At 33.6% G+C, this 16,002-nt stretch overlaps 2 protein-coding genes across 4 annotated transcripts in view; both read right to left on the reverse strand.

The window, feature by feature from the left end:
* SNAP47 (synaptosome associated protein 47) overlaps positions 1-16,002 on the reverse strand; it is a 779,054-nt gene that overhangs the window by 163,518 nt on the left and 599,534 nt on the right. The gene's annotated exons all lie outside the window — the stretch shown is intronic.
* ZNF678 (zinc finger protein 678) overlaps positions 6,040-16,002 on the reverse strand; it is a 102,037-nt gene continuing 92,074 nt past the window's right edge. Inside the window, exons 3-5 of one of the 3 annotated variants that reach the window (XM_050757641.1) lie at positions 15,411-15,475; positions 13,259-13,379; positions 6,040-9,986 (exon numbers count right to left, since the gene is read on the reverse strand). In XM_050757641.1, the coding sequence (XP_050613598.1) occupies positions 8,494-9,986; positions 13,259-13,379; positions 15,411-15,475 (1,679 nt within the window). In that variant the 3' untranslated portion in view covers positions 6,040-8,493. The remainder of the gene's footprint in view (positions 9,987-13,258; positions 13,380-15,410; positions 15,476-16,002) is intronic. The other 2 variants (XM_050757655.1, XM_050757650.1) reach the window with 2 other exon arrangements.

Genomic DNA, 16,002 nt, shown 5'->3' on the forward strand with positions numbered 1-16,002 from the left:
TCCATTATTGGCCCTGCAGTTTCCCAGCCTTTTTCTCTTTGCCAGGTGAGAAACTGCTGTAGCTGTTTCTTAAGACTCCCCTTAAAGAAAACAAGTAGATGCGTTAGGTCAAAAGGGTTATTGTAAATCGTCTTGCTCTATGTATTCTTTCCAAACAAAGAAAAAAATAAAACTTCTCCAAGGCTCTTTTCCTCCACATGACAGCAAACAGAACTTCGGGTAGCTTACAAGAAAATTCATACCACTCTCACTCTGCACGTTCTCAATTCTGAACCACATGCTTTGAGTAGCCATTTGATGTGCAAAAGCCTGTGTTTTCTCATCTCTACAATGAGTATGTTTTTCAGGATTCACAGTAGTCTCTTAATACAGGCTATTAATATGTTGCTCCACAGCTGACAAATACCATAAAAATGTCTTGAAAGTATTAATGTTTGAATCAATCCCCAACCTCCACATCCAGTTTTACTTTGGAAGCCTAGAACCTTCTCTATAAATACTCATGCCCTCCACATGCACTGACGTACTGGAATTTCCTGGTCTGAATTTCAATCCCCAAAACACCTGAGGCTCATGCTCCTATTAGTGACTGTAGTTCCCTCCTTGTCTCCTGCGTAGTATAAAAATGAGTCTAAGCTGAATCTAGAGTAAATCTGCATGATGTGGACCACCAGGCTAGGGAGAAGGGAGACGTTGGTGGAGTTCTTGACTTCAGCTTTGCAGGCTGGGACCATCTTTTCCTTCACCATTTTCCTAGGCTCCTAACCAGGACTTCACCACAGCACCATAGTTCCTGGAGTAGCTGTTCAGAAGCTCAATGTTTGTCCCTTCCAAGACACACTGATGACTGCCACCTATTGGCTGTGTCTTGGAGATGTCCCCAATGTTCCTGCAGCTCTCTGAGCTGAACTTTTCTTTTCTGAAAATGGGCGAAAAGAAGATAAACCTCATAGGGTTCTTGTAGGGACTAATGTCTTGAGACATGGAAAGCAGGTCAACCATGCCTGGCTCCATAAAAAGCCTTCTGCACATGCTGTGGCTGTTCATATTTATTATTTTTTTCTGAATTTTACTGAAACTCTCTGTAACATGCCCCAATGACTCATGTCCCTTATTGTTGGGAAAACCATATCAAAAGCAAGTCCATTTTTGCATTTGTAAATGCGGTTTGACATTTCTTTTGCCTAGTCTTTGTTCTTGACATAGCCAAAACAGGGGTCCCCTGCTGGTAAAAAAAAAAAAAAAAAAAAAAAAAGGTCCCACATTTAATAAAATATCTGAGACGGTTCTGGTTGAGATTTATTTAGTCAACACACACACATTAAGCATCTAATCTGAACAGTCACATTTCCAGACACTTGGCATTATTCAATGAACAAAGCAGTTGAGAGTTTCTGGGCCTCAATTTCATTTGGGGAGTCAGAAACTCACAGTAGACATTATCAGCAGTAGACATTATATGTCACGAGAATGTAACATATGATGCCTTCGTGTCCTCCTTTAGGTATAGATGCATCCTCCTAGATTCTGACAAAGATGAAGGATCTCAGAACCAATTATAACTTTTAAGTGAATGCAGAAAAAGAATTTTAGAAAATTCAACATTACTTTATGACAAAATCTCAAAAGAAATTACATATAGAACATACATACCTCAAGCCAATAAAGGCCATATATGACAAATGGATATCTGACATCATGATAAACCTTCAAAAGTTGTAAGCCTTTTTTTAAAGAGGCAAAGACAGTAGATCGATAGTAAGGCAAAGATACCTAATTTCATCACTCTTATTTAACATGCTACTGAATTTCCAAGCCAGAGCAATTAGAGAACAAAACCAAAGTCAGCCAAATTGTAAAGAAAGAAAATAATTATCCCTGTTTGCAGATATCATAGTCTTATGAATAGAAAACTTTAAAAACACTTAGAATAAATTCACTAAAGTTGCAGGATACAAAATCAAGATATAAGAGTGAGTAGCATTTCTATATACTAACAACAAACTATCTGAAAAAGAAATAAAGAAAACAATTGACACCTGTGATAGTTACAAAAAGTTTACTTCCCAATAAAATTATTCAAAAATGTTAAAGATCTCTATATTAAAAGCTAAAGAAAATTGAGGTATACAATTAAACACAAATAAATGAAAAGTTATCCCTTATTCATAATTGGCCAAATTAATATTGTTAAAAAGTCTATGTTACACAAAATGATGTATATATTTAACATAATGTCTATAAAATATCAATAGAATTTTTCACAAAAACAAAAAAACCTAAAATTCATATAGTAGAGCAAAAGATTCTGAAAGCTGGAAGCATTGTACTACTTGACAGTTGAATATACTGAAAGCTACAGTAACTAAAACAGTCCAATACTGGCATTAAAAACAGATAAATAGACCAATGGAGCAGAACACAGAAAGATGAATACCTCACAGTCTCACTCATGTGGAATCTAAACAAGTTGATCTCATTAGAGACTAGAAAGAAGGTTAAGAGATGCTGAAGTTTTAGGAGAAAGGGGCTTAGAGAATTATCTGTTAAATGATAAATAATGCCTGTTAAGCTAGGAGGAATTAGTTCAAGAGACCTATTGTAGTGCAGAGTGACTACAGTTATTGAGAATATATTGTATTTTTTTTTAAAGTGCCAAGACAGTGTTGAGCATTCTCACAATAAAAATAACCATTGAGGTAAAGCGTTTTTAATTAGCTAGAATCAAGCATTTCAAACATCATGTGTTACATGTATATATATAATTATATATATATAATGTGTAATTATATGTACATTATAATATATACATATATCATTATGTATATATGTATATATATAATTTTGCCAATTTAAAAATAATTTTTAAACATCTGGAAAAACAATGCTCCAAAAAAACTTTGAACTATATATGTACATGATTTTTAAAAATGTCCACTTATGTGCTAGAAATATATGTAATGTTTAGAACCAGCACAGAACATGGGAGTCACCAAAAAACTTTAAGTTTGGGACAATTTAAATCATATGGATTTTTGCTTGCCATCTCTGGCCATGGTGTGAACACAGAAATCAGGTTTGCATTCAAAATCACCAAGGAAATACTTCAATCCAAAAGCTCTCTAGATCTCTGAGTTTTTTAATACAGAAAATGACTAAGGAATTGGTGAGTTATGTGATTATTTATATAAACTCTGCAATGTAAGCTGCACCCATTTAAATAAAACCATAAGAAATTCCCTGATTTTTCATTAAAAAATTTAAAATTCAAAAAATTAAATGTAAATGTAAACATAAATGTAAATGTTTATTATTGTCTAATATATTACATAAACACTAAAAACTAAAAAATTCTACATGTACACATAAATGCTTTAAACCTATTTTTCTTAAGGGGTTTCCATATTCTGATGTTTCTTTATATAGTGATTATGATATATAGCTTACCATTATTAATGCTTTACCTATTCTAACTGATTTCATGTTTACCACATTTTGTGGTAGAATCTAATAACATTTCTTTCATACAAACATTACTAACTCACTAATTTAATCCTATAAACTGTGTAGAGTACATCCCAATTATGCCAATTAAATTATTCAAATGGTGCATTTATAACTTAAAAATGTCCTCAAACTCTCCAGTTAAATCCAATTTTTCACTATATTAAAAATTTCAAATTTCTTATCACATCCTACAAAATACTGTATGAAATTACATGGGCTGCAGAGAACAGTGAGAAATCTGTAGCCATGATAAGCAAAGAAGGGAAAGGGCTATGACTGACACACAGATGGGGGTGAAAATAAAATAATAGTGAAGTACTGGAGATAACTATGAAATAAACACAATTCCTCTTAATTTCAGAGGCAGTTGTACACCCTGGGTATACATGTGTTTTCTTTACATGCAGAGTTAATGCCATCTCTTCATGCTGAATATTTCTAATCTCTTACTTGTAGCCAAAAAGTGACTTCGACAAGAGTATTTGCTGCTAATTATAGAGCATCTATTATACCCCCAGGAAACCTAGCACGTTCCTGTGTTTGTTCACCTCATTTATATGTCAAAACAACTTTGTGAATTATGAAGCCTTCCCAGTGCACATCTAAACAAATTGGCTCGAAAAAGTAAATAAATTCAATTATGTAAAATATTAAAATGGAAACAAAAACCAAGTAAAAATTGTCTGAAATAAGGTTCTCCAATTGAAATACAAAAATAGAATGTACTCATTAAATAAACTGTAGCAACACACACATTGTAGAATTACATCTTAAAATTATCTTGTGAACATTAATAAATTTTATGAAGGTTATTCTTGGAATTTCTCAGGAATATAGAGAAAATTTCATGAACTTTGGAATGAGAAAACTATATATTAGGTTTAGGATGGTCAACAGACAAGAAAAAAACAGGATCTGCATGAGAAGATTCTGAGCCAGGAGCCATAAGATTTTTCAGAAGTAAATTCAATACAAAGCAGAGAATAAGTATTTACTTTCAGAATCTTTGAGATTCCTAGTTTGCTAGTAAATTACCAATACTTTTTAAATTACGTTTTGTTCCAATATTTTTGTTTTACTCTCAAAAAAGTACACACCTATACTCAAACACAATTACACGCTCCATAATTCTCTTAAAGTTAACACTTATGTTTAGAGTGATAGACTTATAAAATTAACTCCACGTTAATCAAAACTAAATGTATGTATGTGTTTTTACAGGCCAGAGAAGTCACAGGCTCAAAGAAAAATGTAGTATGACATTTTGTAAATAGTCATTCAGGATTCAAAATACATGGCTTTTCATTATACTCTTTTATAATTATCATCATAGTGGGCAATTATAATGGTTATACTGAAGATTATATAAGAGTATCATTGTCCAATATTTACAAAAGAAAAAAATTAAAATATAACCGGTATGTTAATCCATTTTGTGCTGCTAGAAGGGGATACTTAACACTGGCAAATTAAAAAGAGGTTTATTAGCCTCAGTTCTGTTGGCTATACAAACATGACATCAGCATCTGCTTAACTTCTGATGAGGCCGCAGGGAGCTTTTACTCATGATAAAAGGCAAAGGAGTATCATGGCAAAAGACAAAGCAAGAGGAATATCAGCTTTTTTTTTTTTTTTTTTTTTTTTTCTTTTTTTAACAACCAGCTTTCACACGAACTGACAGAGGACTCACTAACTGCAGTGGAAAGAACATCAATCTATTCTGAGGAATCTACACCCATGACCTAAACACCTTCCACTAGACCCCGCCTTCACCATGGGGAAACATATTTCAACATGAGGTAAGGTACAAAAAACCCAAAGCATATCATATAAAAAAAATTTCCCAAGTTGTTTGAAATTAAAAGCCACTGGGAAAAGAGACTACTAGAGGTATCCTTTCACTGTTACCCAGCAGTGTATTGTTACTATCTGTTACCTACAACTTTGGGTAAAGTGGTATAGGTTAATTATTGTGGCAAGATGTACTTCATTCAATGTAAAATATTCTTAACACATTAAAAATCATTTTGTTTTATTAAAAGAAACTGCATTCTAAAAATAACATTTCAAAAGCTACTATATTTTATTACCTTAATGTGCAACTCATAAAACAATTTACTACTAAAATTCAAAATGTTTCTCTATTACTATAATGCAAAATACTTCTCTGAATACCTAATGTGTTACTTAAAACACTGTTATACATCAACAAAAAGCATTTCTACTTATATTTTCCTTATAAATGTTACATTTCAGCACCCTTAATCACTCATGAAAAAGCATATAAATGATGGTCATCTAATATAGAAGAACTTCTCATAGCTCTTACGCAGCAACAAATGACCACATGCTTTAACGTAAACAATAAATATAACAAAATCAAGTTATTTGAGATTTGAATTACGTCAATATTAAAACATATAATAAAAATAAAAAACTTTTAATACGAAAAAGTATAACATGAATGTAACTACTTCAAAAAGACATCATCTCTTGATTCATTTAAATTTTTTTTTTACCATTCTGTTACAGTTTATTATTAACTTATTTTCATTACAAGTAAGCCAAAAATAGTTTCCAATATTTAGAGAAAATTTACTCCTAATTAATTTATATTTTTGACTTTAGAAAAAATTGCAGACAGAATCATATCCTGAACAAATACAAGCTGTGACCTATTTACATCTTGATCAATGTTACAAGCCAGGGCCAAAAGATATTTTAATTCTGGGCTATTGCAGAAGAGTTTCTGGTTATATCAGGAAGTTAAATCATCTGAACAATTATTATTAGAGTTTTAACTAAGTCCAGTGAACTGTAAATAGGCAAGTTGGATCTCGTTTAGGCAGAAAATTGGGCTGTAGATGTAGGGTGTGTGGTGATGCTTATTGAATCAAACAGACCCTGTCATCTGCAAAAAAGAAAAAAGTAACTTGGTGTCATAATCTGTACTCTTGATTTTCTTGGTGAGTCTTTGACCATGTATTCTTATCTTTATTTATTTTTGTCTTTGCTTAAGAGCAACTAAAAAAGTCATTGAAAGGTGGAGTATATGGTATTATCTATCACTCATTACTCCTAGGCCATGTGACTCAATTCTTCCTATCTTACTTCCTTTCTAAGTTCTATAGATTATTTTTGTATGCATTTTAGGCATTTTTATCCTTTGAAAAATTTTAAATTATTGGATTGTTTCAAATATCTTTCATACATATTCTAAAAATAACAAAGACTTTGCATTCACATTACATTGCTTTCATGTTATCAGTGTCTAGCTATTACTAACCTCTTGGCATGCTGTTCATACTCATACACTCAACGTCTCCCTCAGTTTTGGCTATTCCCTCTTTCTTAACTCTCATTTTACTGCAGATTCTACTGATACCTTCTTTCAATGCCTCCTCAAATTGAGAAATAACTAACCCCTTTTTCTGGAATATTTATAATTGACTTATACAATTGTTTTCTAACTGGTTTCTTGCTCCTCTGATTAACTTCACACACTCCTGCTGGAGTTGTTTTCCAAAACACAAATATGAATATAACTTTCTATAGCTTTTAAATTTCTAATTTACCTTTCTTGCCAAAAGATAAAATCCACACTTCTCAATCTGTTACTTAGAGTTTTCAAGCACATAGCTTCCTGCAAGCAACTCTCTCCAGTTCATTCTCACCATGTTTTAACAATACACTTAAAAAAAGTTAGTATCAGACTTCTGATCCTTTGCTCAAGCATTTCATTCTGTCTGGAAATTTCTTACCTTAAATATCTCTACATCAACTTCACTATGCTATACCATATTTTTTTGCACTAGCATACATGAACAATCATGTCCAAGTTAAGTCCCACGTAAGTAAGAATTTCTACAGCCACATACTAGGATCTTAGCACCCCACTAAGATTGTCATCATCCAACCATCTCCCAGAATAGGAAGTAGTACACAAGGATGTACACATAATTAGTAAAAAATATAAAACATCTTCCTAAAACACAAATTTGAATCCATAGTAAGTAAATTATAACCTTTTATATTAAAGTTATCAATGTAGTAGAATAACTATTGCTGTTGTTTGATCTCTTAGGCATTTTATCCTTCATTGAAGAGACTTATTCCTCTTGACACCATATGATTCTGAGAGGGCTTCCATATTACATCCTGTCTCTGCCTCCTTAGCTCTAGTTGATTGATCTAGTGCAAATCTGACCCAAGTTAGATGAATCAAAGCCTTTCCCTGTGATTTTTTCACCCAGACTCTGACATGAAAAACTACCTTCATTTATTTATTTATTTATTATTATTATACTTTAAGTTCTAGGGTACATGTGCATAACGTGCAGGTTTGTTACATATTTATACTTGTGCCATGTTGGTGTGCTGCACCCATCAACTCGTCAGCACCCATCAACTCGTCATTTACATCAGGTATAACTCCCAATGCAATCCCTCCCCCCTCCCCCCGATTCATTTAAATTTACATACAACTAAATTATCTATTTAAACTTTGAATTATTCTTGACAATCAACACTGCTTTAAAGTAACATCTGAAACTGTTAGTGCCTTAGTACTTTCTATAGTAAATTATGTAATGTTTTATTTAGACTTAATTTTGGACATTTGTTTGTATTCACTGTATCTGTAAAATATATTCTACTATACTATAAACTCTGGTGTTTTCTAAGGTATATATCTTGAAAAAATGTTTTTCCACATTTGTAGGAGGATTTTTTCCCCATAAAATCCTCTAAAGTTGAAAAAAGTCTGAATAATTGTTTAAGGGTTTTCCTCTGGTACAGATTCTATTTACAGGATGATCTTTGACATAAACAAAGGTATTGTAATATTCTATATTTATACATTTCATTCAGTATAGTGTTGTGCACCATGAAGCTTACATTTTGTGAAACATCCTTAAACAGTCATGATGCTCATACCACTTTTATTCAGTATGAAATTACTGAAGCCATGTATAATGTAAGCAGTTTTTAAAGACTGCCACATTTTTCACATTTGTCAGGTTCCTCTCCAGTATAAGTTCTCTTATACTTACTATGGATTGAGGATTGGTAAAACCCTTTTCCACATTCTTTACATGTGTAGGGTTTCTCTCCAGTATGAATTCTTTTATGACGAGTAAGGCTTGAGAACTGGTTAAAGGCTTTGCCACATTCTTCACATTTGTAGGGTTTCTCTTCAGTATGAATTCTCTTATGCTTACTAAGGATTGAGGACTGGTAAAAAGCTTTGCCACATTCTTTACATTTGTAGGGTTTCTCTCCAGTATGAATTCTCTTATGGCTAGTTAGGTGTGAGCACTGTTTAAAAACTTTGCCACATTCTTCACATTTGTAGGGTTTCATTCCAGTATGAATTCTCTTATGTTGAGTAAGGCTTGAGAACTTGTTAAATGCTTTGCCACATTCTTTGCATTTGTAGGGTTTCTCTCCAGTATGAATTCTTTTATGCTGAGTGAGGTTTGAGAATTGAGTAAAGGTTCTGCCACACTCTTCACATTTGTAGGGTTTCTCTCCAGTATGAATTCTCTTATGGCTACTTAGATGTGAACACCGATTAAAAGTTTTGCCACATTCTTCACATTGGTAGGGTTTTTCTCCAGTATGAATTCTTTTATGACGAGTAAGGCTTGCAAACTGTGTAAAGGTTTTGCCACATTCTTCACATTTGTAGGGTTTCTCTCCAGTATGAATTCTCCTATGTCTAGTTAGGTGTGAGCACTCATTGAAAAGGTTGCCACATTCTTCACACTTGTAGGGTTTCTCTCCAGTATGAATTTTCTTATGTTGAGTAAGGTTTGAGAACTTGTTAAAGGCTTTGCAACATTCTTTGCATTTGTAGGGTTTCTCTCCAGTATGAATTCTCTTATGTTGCATAAGGTTTGAGAACTGGGTAAAGGCTTTGCCACATTCTTCACATGTGTATGGTTTCTCTCCACTATGAATTTTCTTATGGCTAGTTAGCTGTGACCACCAATTAAAAACTTTGCCACATTCATCACATTTGTAGGGTTTCTCTCCACTATGAATTTTCTTATGGTTAGTTAGTTGTGACCACCAATTAAAAACTTTGCCACATTCATCACATTTGTAGGGTTTTCCTCCAGTATGAATTCTTTTATGTTTGGTTAGGTTTGAACATCGATTGAAAACTTTGCCACATTCTTCACATTTGTATGGTTTCTCTCCAGTATGAATTCTCTTATGTTCAGTAAGGATTGACCTCCGGCTAAAATTTTTGCCACATTCAATACATTGAAAGATTTTGCTTTCAGTTGATGAACATTGAGTAAGTCTATTATAACATTCTTTTTGCCCCTTACCCTCATTCACAGTTCTCCAGTCTTTCACTAAGTGCAAATTGTCAAGGCCCCAGCTTCTGTGTCTCGTCAGTGTCACTTTTTGGCATAAATCTTTCATATCCTGCTCTGGCAAAAGGTCTTGAATGGAATAAGATAAAATAGCTGAAAGAAATAAAAATAAAAAGTTATTCTGCTTACTAATCTCCAGTAAATACACTTTACAAATCTAATAAATATTATATCAAAGACATTAACAAGATGGCATAATAAAATACCACAGGCCCTGATTCCTTTTTGAACATATAAACTTAACAAAAATATACTGACCAAAATGCCTTTCTGAAAACTATAAAATCTAGTTGAGTTTGCAACACCCTAGGTGAGCACAATTGCAAAATCCACATAGAATAGAAAGTAAAGTTTGTTACATTTATACATAAAACCTTTCCTCCACCCCAATATAGCATGGTGTCTTTAAGAGTAAACTTCAAACTCCTGGCTTCTCCCTCAAAGCAAAAAAACAGAAAAACAAAACATTGCACATGTGCCCATACTTCTGGCTTTTAGGGGCTTTCCAAAGACTGGTTTCTGTCTCCCATAACAAAGACTGTTGAAAGAAATGGTGGTATGCTTTGAATGACAGCTTTGATCTGCTAAGAAAAAGGTAAATAATTGTTACTGCAGCAGAGAGATCATAGTGCCACAGACAGACACCAGGTGTAGCACATGATTATAGGTTTTTACAAAGAAACATGAACAAATCTCTTTAGCTGAACAGTAAACACACGATTCCAGAGAAGACAAATCATAAGAAGAGGTTTGAGAGGCTACAGGGATCTCCAGCCTGGCAAATAGCTAGTAGCCTTCTCCAGGACAAAGCCACTTATAAAGAGTGTGACAGGTGGCATTTTATTAATGCCCAAATATGAACCAAAGATTACAACATATGCAAACTTATCAGGGTAACATGGTCCAATCAAGGAAACAAACTAAATAAAAAATTAATTCTAAGAAAATAAATATGTATAAATTATCTAAATAATTCAGATGACTCAGTAAGTGAAATGGGAACAAAGACAACTAAATAAAATCAGGAAATGGGAGTATCAACAAAATAATAAAATGTATAACAAGAAACAAAGTGTGGGACTAAAGAATACAAGAAAATAACAGAAATGTTTACACAAAAGATGTAAAAAAATCAATAATAAACACAAAAAGACCCATAAGAAGACACATTATAAGCAAGATTTTGAAATCACAGAGAGGAATAAGATGTTGAAAGCAGCAAGAGAAAAGTGATGTGTCATTTATAAGCATTCTCCTATGGGATTACCTGTGAATTTATCAACAGAAACTTTGCAGGGAAAAAGGGAGTTAAGTGATATAGTCAGGGTGTTGAAAGAAAAAACAAAAACTTTCAAGCAAGAATACTATTAACAGTAAAACTGTCCTTCACAATTAAGAGAAGATGAAGACTTTCCAAGATAGCCAAATGCAGAAGAACTAAATCACCAGTAAAACTGTCCCATAGAAAATGTAAAATGGACTCCGGTCCATTGAAAATAAAATGTGTCATTAAACAAAAAATTATATACAAATACATAACTCTCTGGGAAAGATGTATACATACACAAAAATAAAATTCTGTAGTTTTATAATGATGGTGCTGAAAACACTTTTACTTACGCTCTACGATTTGAAAAATGCATGAGAACAATAATAAACATCTGTTGATGTCTATATAATATGAAATATATAATTAGTGACATCAATAATATGAAGTTTAAGGTAAATATAACAAAAAAAATTTCTGTATGCAACTGAAATTAAGCTATTACCAGTTTATTATATGTTGTTGTAACTTTGGGGGTTTTATAATTCTCATGGCAACCACAAAGAAAATACCTATAGAGATACATATAAACACACACAGAAGAAGAGAGTAGAAGCATGTTACTAAGCTCAGAAAACATACTGGAAGACAGAGAGAAAAAGAGGAAAAAATGGCTACAAGAATCCGATAAAACAATAAATGACAATAGTAAGTAATTATGTTTTAGACAGCTATTTAAATATTCATCAACAAAACATCCCAATCAGAAGACTGAATAAAGAGATTTAGAAAAAATTTTAAAAACCACAAACTATGTCTTGTCTCCAAGAGACTAACTTTAGACGACTGGCATAATAGTGGGAGGAAGAAAAAAGATTCCATGCAAATGGTAACCAAATGACAGTTGGAAAGGTAACAATTATATTGGGAAAAGTACATTATATGTCAACAACTGTTATATTTCACAAAGTATACTTTAAGCCAAACTTGTCACAAGAGAAAATATGAACATCAAGTAATAATAAAAGTGTTCATTTATTGGAAACATATAATTTATAAGCATGCATGAATACACATAAGATTTACTGAGAACATAGGTTCCCCATTAGGTTTCCCAAATATATATGTTTATTTAAAAATCCCACACAAATTTGAAATGCAAAGAGAAAACTAAATGGAAGTGCAACTGTATAGGAAGAATAAAATCAGCAAGTTGTTGGAACAGGAGGTCCTCTTCTTGTATATCTCCCAAAGCAACAAAAACTTATCAACCATCTATGGACATATGTGCCTTTGTGAGAGAGCCGGGCACCATGGCTCATATTTGTAATTCCAGCTATTTGAGAGGGTGAGGCAGAAGGATTACTTCAGGCCAGGTGTTTGAGACCAGCCTGGCTAATAGAGCAAGACCCTGTCACACAAAAAGTACATTTATGATTGCTTTGTGATTCGGGGAGGGAGTTGTAATACCCTGCCAAAAGCACAAGACCAAGGAAAGCCTTTTTCAGAAAGTAAGTTTACCTTCAGATGGCAAACTTGAGGACCGCTGGTCTTGGCTACAGATGAAGAAATGGCCCATTTAACATGATTCCACTTAGAATTCTGAAGTAACACTGTAACTGTCATTAACTCCTCCCAGCCATAGTCAAGAAGAGGTACTGCCCATTCAGAGAGCTAGGGTCAGATGCTCATTCATGGCCATAGACGCAGAACTGCAGACCTTGACATTTACTGTGGTCTCTGAAGCAGGTGAATAACTCAGTTCTAGACCTTTAAGCTACATTCCATGGCCAGTCCTGCCAACCTGGAGACCTGTGACCTGGTAAAAACCTTGCAAGTACTGGGTGGGAGCGACACACATACAAACACTTGGTATTAGGCCAAGTGTCTGCCCTACAGATCAAAGTGCTGAAGGCAACTCAGTTGGCCAAGTAATAAGACAGACTTCATAAGCACACAAGCCCCTGGTAATAAGCCCACTAAAGATAGACCCCATTGTGGACCCTGCAACCACCTTAGGACTCAGGTATATAATCTCTCTACTGTGAACCCAGAAAAGATCTCATCAGCTGGGGACCCAATAGGATAAAATCTTTACCTGTATAAACCAGTTTATAAGAACTGGTAGAGGTGTTTGCTCCTTCAAATGCACAGACACCAATGCAAAGTGATATTGTGCCCATTATCAATGCTTCTATTTTAACATAGTCCTGGAAGTCCTAGACAGAACAATTAGGCAAGAAAATTTTGTAAAAGCCATAAGAACTGAAAAGAAATAAGTAAAAATATTGCTGTTTGTTGATGACATCATCTTATATGTAGAAAGCCTAAGAAATAAACCAAAAATCTTAGTAAATTAGCAGAATATAAAAGGTTATACAAATATCAGTTTTGTTCTAGTACACTAACTACAAACTATTTAATAAAAAAACTCATTTACAGTAACATCTAAATTTCTTGGCAAAGAAATTTAAACAACATGAAAAATCTTTACATTGGGAAAGAAAATATTGATAAAAGAAACAAGAAAAAACAAATAAATGTAAAGATACCCAATGTTTATGAATTGGAAGACTAATTATTGTAAAGTGCCATATTATCCAAAGCAATCAAGAGATTCAATAAACTTCCTATCAAAATTACAATGGCATTTTTAAAAATAATAGAATAAAATTTTAAAATTTATATAGCATTACAAGACACTGAATTGTGAAAGCAATCTTGAGAAATAATAACAAAGCCGGGGGCATCATACTTTCTGATTTAAAGCTCTATTTGAAAACTATGGTAGTAAGAGTAGGATGGCATAAACACGAAAACTGATACAAAAATGGAACAAAATAGAGAGCTCAGATATAAACCCATGCATATAAGGTCAATGAATCTTTAACAAGGGCGTCAAGAATACACAGTGTACAAAAGATAGTCTCTTCAATAATTGATGCTGGGCAAAAAGAATATCTACATGCAAGTGAAATTAGACCATTTTTTTCTTACACGATACCAAGAAATTAACTCAAAATAAAGACTTAAATGCCAGATAGAAATCCTTAAAAATCTTAAAAGAAAATATATTTTAAAAACTACTTGATATTGGTTGTGGTAATGATTTTTTGGATATGACATCAAAAGTACAGGCAACAAAAGCAAGTATTAACAAGTTGGACTGCATGAAACTAAAAAGCATCTGTACAGCAAGAAAAACAATAAAATAAGAAAATCTGCAGGATGGGAGAAAATATTTGCAATCCATAAATCAAATAAAAGGTAGATATCAACAATATATGAGGAACTCATAGAAATCAAAAGGAACACAATAATAACGATAATATTAATAATAAAATTGAAAAACAGGCAAAAGACCCAATAGATATTGTTCCAATGAAGACATACAAATGCCAACAGATATATCAGAGGGCTATCACCAATCATCAGGCAATCACAAATCAAAACCATGATGAAATATCACTTCACACTTAAGATGACTAATACATATATATTAAAAAGTGAGATAACGGTTTGACAATAATGTGAAGAAAGGGGCTAAGAGCAGTGGCTCACGTCTATAATCCCAGCACTTTAGGAGGCTGAGGCGGGCAGATCACCCGAGATCAGGAGTTTGAGACCAGCCTGGCCAACATGGTGAAACCCCGTCTCTTCTAAAAATAAAAAATTAGCTGGGTATGGTGGCACATGCCTGTGATCTTGGCTACCTGGGAGGCTGAGGCAGGAGAATTGCTTGAACCCGGGAGGTGGAGGTCATAGTGAGCTGAGATCGTGCTATTGCACTCCAGCCTGGGCAACAAGAGCAAAACTTCATCCCAAACAAAACAAAAGAAAACAAAACACACAATGTGAAGAAACAGAAATCCTGTACTGTATACTTTAAAAGTTGTAAATTGGTGAAGTCATTATAAAAATTGGTATAAAGGCTCTTAGAAAAAGATACAAGTATAAAATTCAACAATCCCAGTTCTGTGTATATAACCAAAGGAAATGAAATCAGTATCTCAAAGAAATATCTGCATCCTCATATTTATTACGGTATCATTCACAATTGCCAAGATATGACAATAACCTAAATGTTTTTAGACACTAGATGGATAAATATGGTTTACATACACAATAAAATATTATTTGGTCATAAAAATAATTTAATTCTGCCATTTAAACAACACGGATGGACTGGAAAGACATTATGCTAAGTAAAATAAGCCAGACACCAAAAGGCAAATACTGTATGATCTCACTTGTATAGAGAATCCAAAACGGTGAAACTCACAGAAGCAGAGAGTACAGAGGGAGTTGGCAGGGCCTAGAAGTGAAGAAATTGGGAAGGTGTTTTTCAGTTTTTGTTTTTTTGAGACGGAGTCTTGCTCTGTCGCCCAGGCTGGAGTGCAATGGTAGGATCTGGAGTGCAGTGGCTATTCGCTGCAGCCTCCACTTCCCAGATTCAAGCAAATTCTCCTGCCTCTGCTTCCCGAGTAGCTGGGATTACAGGCACCCGCCACCATGCCCAGCTAATTTTAGTTTTTTTAAGTAGAGATGGGGTTTCATTATGTTGGCCAGGCTGGTCTCAAACTCCTGACCTCAAGTGATCCGCCCACCTTGGCCTCCCAAAGTGCTAGAATTGTTGTTTGGTTTTAAGATGAACAAATTTAAAAGATCGAATGTGTAATTTCATGAATACAGTTAATAATGTCTTGTAGGCTTAAAATTTGCTAAGGTAGTAGACATTAGGAATTCTCACTCCAAATCAATTTGAGTGTGTTAATTATAGTACAATGTGTACACATCAAATTTTTATGTTGGACATTCATAATTTGTATTTGTAAAAGAGTT

Source organism: Macaca thibetana, chromosome 1, assembly GCF_024542745.1.
Source record: "Macaca thibetana thibetana isolate TM-01 chromosome 1, ASM2454274v1, whole genome shotgun sequence".
NCBI classification, from domain to species: Eukaryota; Metazoa; Chordata; class Mammalia; order Primates; family Cercopithecidae; genus Macaca; species Macaca thibetana.